The 9334-nt window shown below is 44.3% G+C and overlaps 1 protein-coding gene across 1 annotated transcript in view; it reads left to right on the forward strand.

The window, feature by feature from the left end:
* Positions 1-6117, forward strand: part of SYT13 (synaptotagmin 13) — a 34938-nt gene extending 28821 nt beyond the window's left edge. Inside the window, 1 exon segment of the mRNA XM_075094259.1 lies at positions 187-6117. Coding sequence (XP_074950360.1) covers positions 187-491 — 305 coding nt within the window. The 3' untranslated portion in view covers positions 492-6117.
* The last annotated feature ends 3217 nt before the right edge of the window (positions 6118-9334 follow it).

Genomic DNA, 9334 nt, shown 5'->3' on the forward strand with positions numbered 1-9334 from the left:
AAAAAATAGATCTTTGGCTTAGAAAGCCAAAGAGATTTGAATAATTTCTAAAAATGAAAACCAAACCCACCAAGATCAATGTTTCTTATGTTCTCTCTGTCAGTCTGATGTCACCAGTTAAAATTCTCTTGCATTCATTTTGTTGCATGCTTATTAATATGGTGTCTCTCTCCACTTCCCATACAGATGTTTCTGTCAAGGTGACACTGAGGCATCAGTCCTTGAAGCTGAAGAAGAAGCAGACCAAATGTGTAAAACACAAGATCAACCCTGTGTGGAATGAGATGATCTTGTTTGAGTTGCCTCCTGAGCTGCTGCGTGCTTCTGGCATGGAGCTGGAAATGCTGAGCCAGGATGGTGGTGGGCAGAGCCACGTGCTCGGCAAGTGCAGCCTGGGCTTGCACATCACAGGCACAGAGAGGAACTACTGGGAAGAAATGCTGCGGAACCCCAGGAGACAGATAGCCATGTGGCACCAGCTCCACATGTAGGCTCATAATGATTACTGCCAACCAGATTTCCACCAGACCTCTGAGCCTCGCTGAATAAGCTGCATTTCACCTTCCACCTTCCCCTCCACAAAGTTCCTCAGCACAGCATTCTTCTTACACCACCTTCTTTGATTTTCCTGCCTCTTCCTAGCCCAGGAAACTGTCTGGAAAATGTATTAAAAGGACAATCTCTCACCTAATCAGGTGGTTCTCTCAAACAAGGGATTTGGCTGCCTGGATGACTTGAATTAATTTTATTAGCCTGCCTACTGGAATTTCTGTGAGGTCCCTGTTTCTGTAGAGGAGCAGAGGGGACCAAAGGTATCATAGAAATGTAAGCCACTCCTTGACATTTGGCACTGTCACCCAAGTCCCTTGATGAGTGCTGGTTCCATAATCACAAACACGTGACAGATGTTTTACCAGTCACTGTTTTTCATACTACTTTACAAAACTGTGAGAGATGAAGATCACAAAACTTAACTTTCACTGCAGACCCAAAGTATCAGTATGAAAGAGAGAGTGAAGCCAATATGCAGTAGATGGATACCTAGAAAAAGATACAGAACTAAGGGAGAAAAAAGGAAGAAGAGAGAGACAAGTCAACACTATCATCCTATGTAGCCTTTGAAGCAAACGCTGTCAAACAAGAAGTCAAATACCTTCCCTTACTTTTGTTTCCTGGAGTTTTTGATATCTTGTATTTAGGATTCAGGAAAACTGCTGAAAATATGAACATTTTGGGATCCTTTAGCAGGATACCTGTATCTTCTATCTTTCTACAGTGTCACCCAGGAAGACCCTAAACATGGACAAAAAGTTATTGTTGATGTTACCTCCAAAAACTTGGACCAAAACATTCTGCTTACTGTCCACTTTTCTGTTTGGGTTTTTCTGAGCTAGAAAGTTTCAAATACTCTAATTATATTGCAGGCAACATCTAAGACTAGACAAAAGAAGTGGGATCACTTCACACTCAGCAGTTGATTGATGGTTTTGGTTTGACAGTTAACTATTGCACTCAAATCCACATGCCAGCACTACTCGAAGACAACCCTTAAGAACTGCCATGTATTTCATCACTTCCAGACAGAATGAATTCACTGACAAGACAGACTCTCCAGGGCTTGGTTTTTTGTGTGCACTTTCAAGATTTGATGTGGCTTAAATGTTACTGTTTACTGTCCTTTTTTGTGTGTCTAGATGGACTGAAAGTCTGGCATTGGCAGTGATGATGTTATAAACCCGTAAGTGTACTGCTTGTCCTAACACTTTATTTCAAGTCGTAGGTACAGCTTTAAGGGACTTGCATGGAGACAAGGCATCCAACAATCTAAAACCAGAACCATAGTTTGTAGCACTGAAAAACTCAGAGAACTTAATTTTTTGCAGGGTCTGTTTGATCCTCTGTTTAATTCAAAATATTATGCTAGGCTTTATCTAGTATCCATCCCATTTTGATGACTTAGTCAAACAAGTCTAGCAGACTGTCAAGTGAAGGCTGGCATCCTGTCGGCAAAAGGAAACCACCAGAACCAGTATCTGAAAACTGGCTGAAGCACCAGGCACAGATGGTTATGAATAGAGAAATGAAGTTCAGCTGGAAGTCAGTCACTAGTGATGACTGGGGCTGGTAGTGGCACTGACACGATTTAACATTTTCATAAATGACCTGGACAATGGGGCAGAGCGTGCCCTCAGCAAGCCTGCAGATGACACAAAACTGGGTGTAGTGGTCGATACACTAGGCAGTTGTGGTGCCCTTCAGAGGGGTGTGGAGAGGCTGGAGAAATGGGCTGACTGGAACCTCCTGAAGTTCAACAAGGAGAAGTGCAAAGTCCTGCACCTGAGGAGGAACAGTCCCATGCACCAGTACAGGGCTGGGAGCTGACCATCTGGAAAGCAGCTTTCCAGAAAAGGGCCTGGGTGTCCTGGTGGACACCAAGTTGAAAATGAGCCAGCAATCTGATCTTGCAGCAAAGAAGGCCAACAGTGTCTTAGGCTGCCTTAGGAAAAGCATTGCCAGCAGGTCAAGGGGGATGATCCTTTCTCTCTACTCAGGACTGGTGAGGGCACATCTAGAGTGCTGTGTCTAGTTCTGGGCTCCTAAGTGCAAGAAAGTTATGGACTTACTGGAGAGACTGCAGTAAATGGCCATGAAGATAATTAAGGGACTGGAGCATCTTCTGTAGGAGGGGCTGAGAGATCTGGGACTATTCAGCCTGATCAAGAGAAGGGTCAGGAGGGAACTTATCAATATATATAAATAGCTGATCTGGGAGAGGAGAAAAGAAGGTGGAGCCAGACTCTTCTCAGTGGTGTCCAGTGACAGCACAGGTGTCAAGGGCAAAAATTGCAATACAGGAAATTAAATTTAAAGACATGGAAAAAGAAAACAAAAACCTCTTTTGGTCAAACATTGGAACAAGTTGCCAAGAGACATTGTTGAGAGTCTCCATCCTTGGAGCCACTTTGATGGGATACAGCACTGAAAAACATGCTCTAGTTTACCCTGCTTTAAGCAGGGGTGGGTTTGGACAAGATGATCTCCAGAGGTCCTTTCCATCCTCAATGATGCTGTGATTCTGTGAAGAGACCGACAAGGTTGATGCATACTGAAAAATCTGTTGTGTTTACACTGCTATTCCCTTTCTAGGTGGTGTGGCCAGGAGTTACAGGATCATTTTGAAGTGAGTGATAAAAACAGCTTTGACCAAACAAACAAAGAACCAAACAGAAAAGCAAACTATGCCAATGAATGTTATACCCAATGTTTTAATCTCTGATATTGCTCCACTGGCTAGAGGGGATTTAAACAAAAAGAGAATTGACTCCTTGTTTTGCTCTATGGGTGTTTGTTTATTAACAAAAAGCTGTAGGATACTAGTAATAAAATAGACACAGGGTTATAGCTGGTAGTAAATTCTTAATAGTTGCTGTGTTCATTATTTGCCTGTAGATATTCCTATGGATGTGGAATCACTATTTCCATTTAAGTGCAAAATTCATTGTGATGTTGGCCTATTCTACAGATAGGTTCCTGTCAGTGCTGTGATTCTTCCTTCTTTTTGGGTTAATGATAAGAAGGATAACTTCATGGTACGATGCTATTTGGCTGGCAGGCTGGCACTGGAAAGCCTGAAGGGCCAAATATTTGCCTTGCTGCCAAGAGATTTCTCTAGTTCTGCCTCCCGCTTGTTTTAATGAGCCTTTTATAACATCTTGGTGACTGACTGTAAACAGCATTATCTACCTCTGCCCCTGGTGATTTTGGCACACCCTGTAAATAGATAGTAATGCTATAGCATCTAAAGGAATAGCCTCTCACAATCTGATTTTGCTGTGACAAAATAATGTCCTCTTTTACAGCAGAAAAATACATATATACACACTACTTAACTGCAAATCTGTCTTACAAGCAAACAGGTAAAGTGGTGCCATCAGTGTTGAAGTAGGGTGTTGTTACCTCCTTTGCTGCAATGGGATTTAAATGGGGAAGAGAGGAAGAATGAAAACGTATGCACCTTTCCCGTATGCATCTTTTCCAGCTGGATCATTTTTGTTGTCTGGCATTTTAGCCTGGAAAGAATGTTTCTCACATTCAGCACAGCCTGAACAAAGACTGCCAGGTGTTTATTTAACGAGGCAGCCATTTGCTGCACTGGGCCTGAAAGCAAGCATGGTTAAGGGTGCTGGCTGTCCCAAACAGGAGGAATGCTGCGTACGTGTGGTACCAGAGAGGCAGGGATGCTCAGCCCTGGCCCTTTTGAACTCTGTTAATAGGAGCTGTTTGTCATTGCATTCCAGCGCCTGCCCAGGGTCCTGCCCTTATCCCCCTGAACCTCCTGTATCGCCTGTTTAGCAGTGCTTGTATGCCCCTGAGCCCCAGCACCCCAAGGGACAGAGGCGCTAAACTGGCCCAGGCAGAAAAACTGATGGAGTTCTTGTGGTAGATGACAATGTCACAAATATAAAAGTGAACTATTTGGAAATGCTCAGTGCCATCATATCAAGCACCTTCAGCAACATGAGCTGTAAAAGTATCACTTAAGGGCAATATGCCAGAGACCAGAGCCAGACAGCCCCATGGTTTTCAGCTCCTGAAGCTGTAAATACAGCAGCATCAGGGAGCACCACAAACATATTTTAATTTAAAAGGTGCTGCTTATAAACTGCATCATAAGAGAAGAAGCAAAAAACCAGTTATGGAAGTGAATGTTCTTAAGCTACATGTGTGATCAACAATATCCATTAGATTCCCCAATGGCTATTCAGTGGTTGAACTGATTATTTTTCCTTCTATAACCCATTAACATGAAGAAGCTGGAAAAGAGGAGACTGTAGGGAGGAAGGAAAAAAAAAGGGGGGGAGGGCAGTATACCTGGTCAGAATGAACCACCCTTTTCACAAAGGGCCAGAGACTTGGGAGTTTAAAGACAGGGATCCACAACCCTTGTCCAGTGACAGAAACCAAACAACACGACTGCTGTAAAACAGAATGAGAAATGCAGCTCCCATATTGCATTCAGCATCACCTGCGAGAATTGGTCTCCTGCTGTGGCCTCTGTTCAGAGGAGGGGACTGAGAGGCCAGAGAAATAACTTGTGACTATGTTAAGGAGTTACTTGGTTAAAATATAGACAGTAGCCATATATTGTTCTGCCTCGACCTGCCCTCAGAGCTGTATCTTCCCAGAGAAATGCTCTAGTTTGATTTTAGGCAATTTGTGCTACAGTAGAAGAGATTAAAAAGTGCACAGGTCATGGATAGTCTCAGCCCCATTCCTCAGCTGTAATGGGGAGTCGTTGCAGCTGGTGCCTGTAAGAGTAATACTTTCAGTGCACAGTTTCCCCCTCATTTATTGTCCCAAATAGCCTTGCATGGTAACAGGAACCCTCTTTGCTTTGCAAAGATGTAATACACTAGAAATTTATGGAAAATTCCGTTCAACAGGGCTGGGAAAATTTTCAGGCTCATCTATTCTCCCAGGCATTACTGTGCTTTCAACAGCTTGAAAAAAAGTACTTTGTATTTTGCTAGCATTTTTCATCAGTATTATCTGGCAGTAGTGTCCAAATACACCTTTTTTTCCCCCAGAATGGAGGAGGTGGTAATCTAGGTTCTAGAAATGCAGTCCAAGGTTTGCCCAAATTTTTCTTATATCTGAGATGAGTTGAGCACAGTGACATTTAGCAGGAACTGGGAGCTAAGGTGGTTGGGATCATGCTTCTTGCACTCTTTTGAAGGTCAGTTCGAAGTCTGATTGAAATGAAGGGCAGCGCCTTGGCATAATTTTTTATGTGTTTCAAAATTTAACTAGGTCTCAAAATGTATTTGGTTCATTTGCTGAAAGATAAGCATGATGAGTAAATACTAATACTTGACAGTTTATATTGTTTCTTCTATTGGTAATCAAATTGCACAAGAATAGTAGCAAAGTGAAATAGTGCTTTGTAGTCTTCCAGCATGAGAAGGCTTTTCTGGTCCTTTAGTGTCCCAGTGTGTTTATTGTCCAGGGCCAGATATTGTTTGTCATGGTTTCTATATTGTTCACACAGTCCAAAGCACAAAAACAGATCATGAAGCTCGGCCACTGTGTCTAATGTTACAGCACAACAGGTAAATCACCCCAATTAAAGAATCCCAAACTGTATCAACAGTGTGTCTGCATTGTTTACAGTAAGTCCCCTCTGCTTGCAGCTTATGTCAGGGGTACAAAGTACTTGGGTGAGTCAACAGAAGATCCTCTGAAAGGTGTCATCAAGAGATGGGTGGAAGGGGAGAAGTCAGCAATGGAGTCCTATCCTGGCCAAGCATGGGAAATCTATTGGCTTTTTCAGCAAGGTGGCAGCTAAAGAAAGCTGTAAAGGCTTTCCTGCAGTTGCGAGGAGGTCAGGGAATAGCATCTGGGAATCAGTTTCCTCCCAGATACTGGCTACATCTTAGAAACAAAACTAAGTGAATTTGGATTCAGTCTTTTTGCCACTCAGTAGTTTCAAGGTGAGGCTGATGTTACTCTGTAAACCATCATCTGTAAGAAGGAATAACTACTTAGTTGACCTAATACCGTCACTGGAATTAGCTGGTTTCTCAAAAGACAAAGAGATCAAAAACTGCACATAAAAGTAAGAGAAACCAGATTTTTGTGGCAGGAGTGGGAAGTATTTACCTCATTGACAGTCTGGGGCACTCTCTCTCATCACAGTCAGTCTTAAAGCACAAGGAGAAACAGCAAAGCAAGTCTGTCGGAGCCCCAGGCTACTGCTGGCTTCGCAGAGGATTGCCACCAGCCTATCAGCTGTACAGTGAGGCTGATGCTACTTAAGCATTTGCTGTAGAGATGGAGGGAAAGGAGGTGCATTTTTGCCGCACAGAGAGTGAACATGGGTGGTGCATTTGCCAGAGACAATCCTTCCCACCTAGGGGATTAGCACAGGGTTACTCAGTAATTCCCAGCCCAGTGTATTGAAAAGCAGCGATAGCCACCACAGAACTATTCGTCTCTTAATCCTGCTGTTCATTGTCACTTCAGATTTATTAGAAGCTTTTCCCCCCATGGTATTTAAAAATTAAAATGGGACTGGCCTGTAACCCTCTGTCTGCCATGAGACTGAAGCACCTAATCCAGTAGCTGTGTCACAGCCATTACCAGTGCAAGGCCTGGAGGCTTGCAGACGGTTCCTCTGCTTCCCTGAACTCTTAGTGACAGCTGAACGTGGAATAAACCCAGTAAGGAAGGGTCTCCAAGATGCCCCTGAGAAGACAGCTCAGACCTGAAACCTACCCACTACCCAGTTTTCCAGGACAGCTCTCCCAAGTGTCATGAGACATGGAAGCACCCTGGAGCATGGCACTGCAAATCCCATCCCCACACCACACATGGCTGCCTGCCCCAGCCCTGGCACCACCAGTCTCCCCCAAAATGGAGTGGTTGACAGCAGCCCAGACTGCACATTTATTTTTCCCCTTGAATCAAAACAACTTCAAACAGGGGACTTCAGAGAGCCTAAAAGTCTAGCTAGTGCATGTGCTGTTCTGCGGGAGCCTTTGATTATCCTTCAGATATTTTTAGAGCCCTTTGTGAATGAGCTGTGGCTCAGTTCATGTGGCAACAGCTTTGGAGAAGCAGCCTCTGGCCGCCTCTGCTCACTGCTCTGTGCCACTGCAGAGCTAGTCCCAGCACCACCCCGATGCCTACACCAGCCCTCCAATTTAAACACCTCGGGGGGCCACCCCCTTAAACACATTGATGTGCTTGGCTGCCCACATTTTCCCTCCTGCCTCAGGAGAGACAGATAAGGAAGGCAGCCCCCAGGAAGCGCTGCAAATCCCCTCTGGTTATGCCTGCAAGCCCTCAGCATTGCAGACACCACAGTCCTCCTGTTTCCAGGAAGAAACAACATATTGGGGTTTTTTACTAATCATTTTAATTGCCAGCTGCAAACAACAGCCATCTCCATGGAGCATGTCCAGGACACCAGCAGAGCAGGGGAAGAGCATTCCAGGCTTTAATACTATGACAACAATCATGGAGGAATTTTTTAATTTCCTTTTCACTCATAGCAACATGAGAATCAGTGGCACTAAAAACGAAGAGCACCTTTATTCCTAGATCAGAAAATTTGTGCAAGTTTCCCTTCCTGACACTGGCTCAATCGTGCATTTGCTTGAAGGGATCTTGCTTTTAAATCCTTGGTTTGAAGTTACCAGCAAGGAGGCTGATACTGCCAATGGTGGCAGTCAAGTGTCCACAGCACAAAACCACTTCTAGGAAATTAATTACAAATCAGCAATGCATTTCACAGGACACTCTTACCCTTTACACATGGTTTAGCTGCTGAAAGTGAAGCATTGTCCTGCTTTGTGTGCTGCTAATTGACTGGCAAAGGCAAAACCTCAGAGATGAGGTTTCCACTGCTGGTTGCTGGGTGCCCAGCAAACCTGGAGCCCATTAAGTTGGAGCTAAGCCCTGACAACCAGCAGGATGTTGCTGGACTTGCTTGCTGCTCAAAAATAAGCTGTTTTAAATCACTACAGTCAAAGCTGCCAGAAAATGGCAAACTGTAATACTTGGACTGCTCGATGACTTCAAGGAAGTCACTAAAAGCAACATTTTCTATTGGATCACTAATTCTGGGCTGGTTTCACTTCTCAGTCTGGAAATTGCCTCTTGCTTCCAGCCCCTGTCCCTGGTTAGAATTGTGGGACCTTCACTCTGAAAGCAAAGCTTCTGCATAGCCTATCACCCATGGGGATGGACGCACACACATGTAAACTTCCCCCAGGCCCAGAGCTCTGTAAGCCCAAACCTCCTTCAAGGCCAGAATTTCCACCCAAGTTTTCTATCCTTTGGGAGGAACTGCAAGCTGCGTAGCACTGGCACCTTGCAACCAAAACAGCCACCAGTGGGACACAGCTGGGCATCAGGCTGAAGTCCAAAACTATGAGCATCCATATGACAGTTGAGCCTCAAAGGGGGAGCAAAAACCTTTTTATACTTATGCATCCATTGCATTAAACATTTCATAAAGGGCTAAACTGCTTGCTCGCTTATTTAACACTGGCTTATCTGCTGGTATCCATTCCCAGGTACCCATACCCAGGATCATCTGGAAAACCAAGATCCCTTCAGACCTGGTTAAATTAAAGAGCCAGTCCTGTTTATGAGAGCTTTGACCTCTAACTGAAGCTCAGCAACACCATCAGTATCAACACTCGCAGTATGCAGAGCCACATATGGGACCTATACGGTCGGCTGCACAGCTTCCTCCTGTGTTTTCTGGTTCCCTCCACTAACACACAGACACATTTACAGCTGAGCAAGCAACTGTTTGAGCTGGAAG

This window comes from Phalacrocorax aristotelis, chromosome 5, assembly GCF_949628215.1.
Source record: "Phalacrocorax aristotelis chromosome 5, bGulAri2.1, whole genome shotgun sequence".
Classification (NCBI taxonomy): domain Eukaryota; kingdom Metazoa; phylum Chordata; class Aves; order Suliformes; family Phalacrocoracidae; genus Phalacrocorax; species Phalacrocorax aristotelis.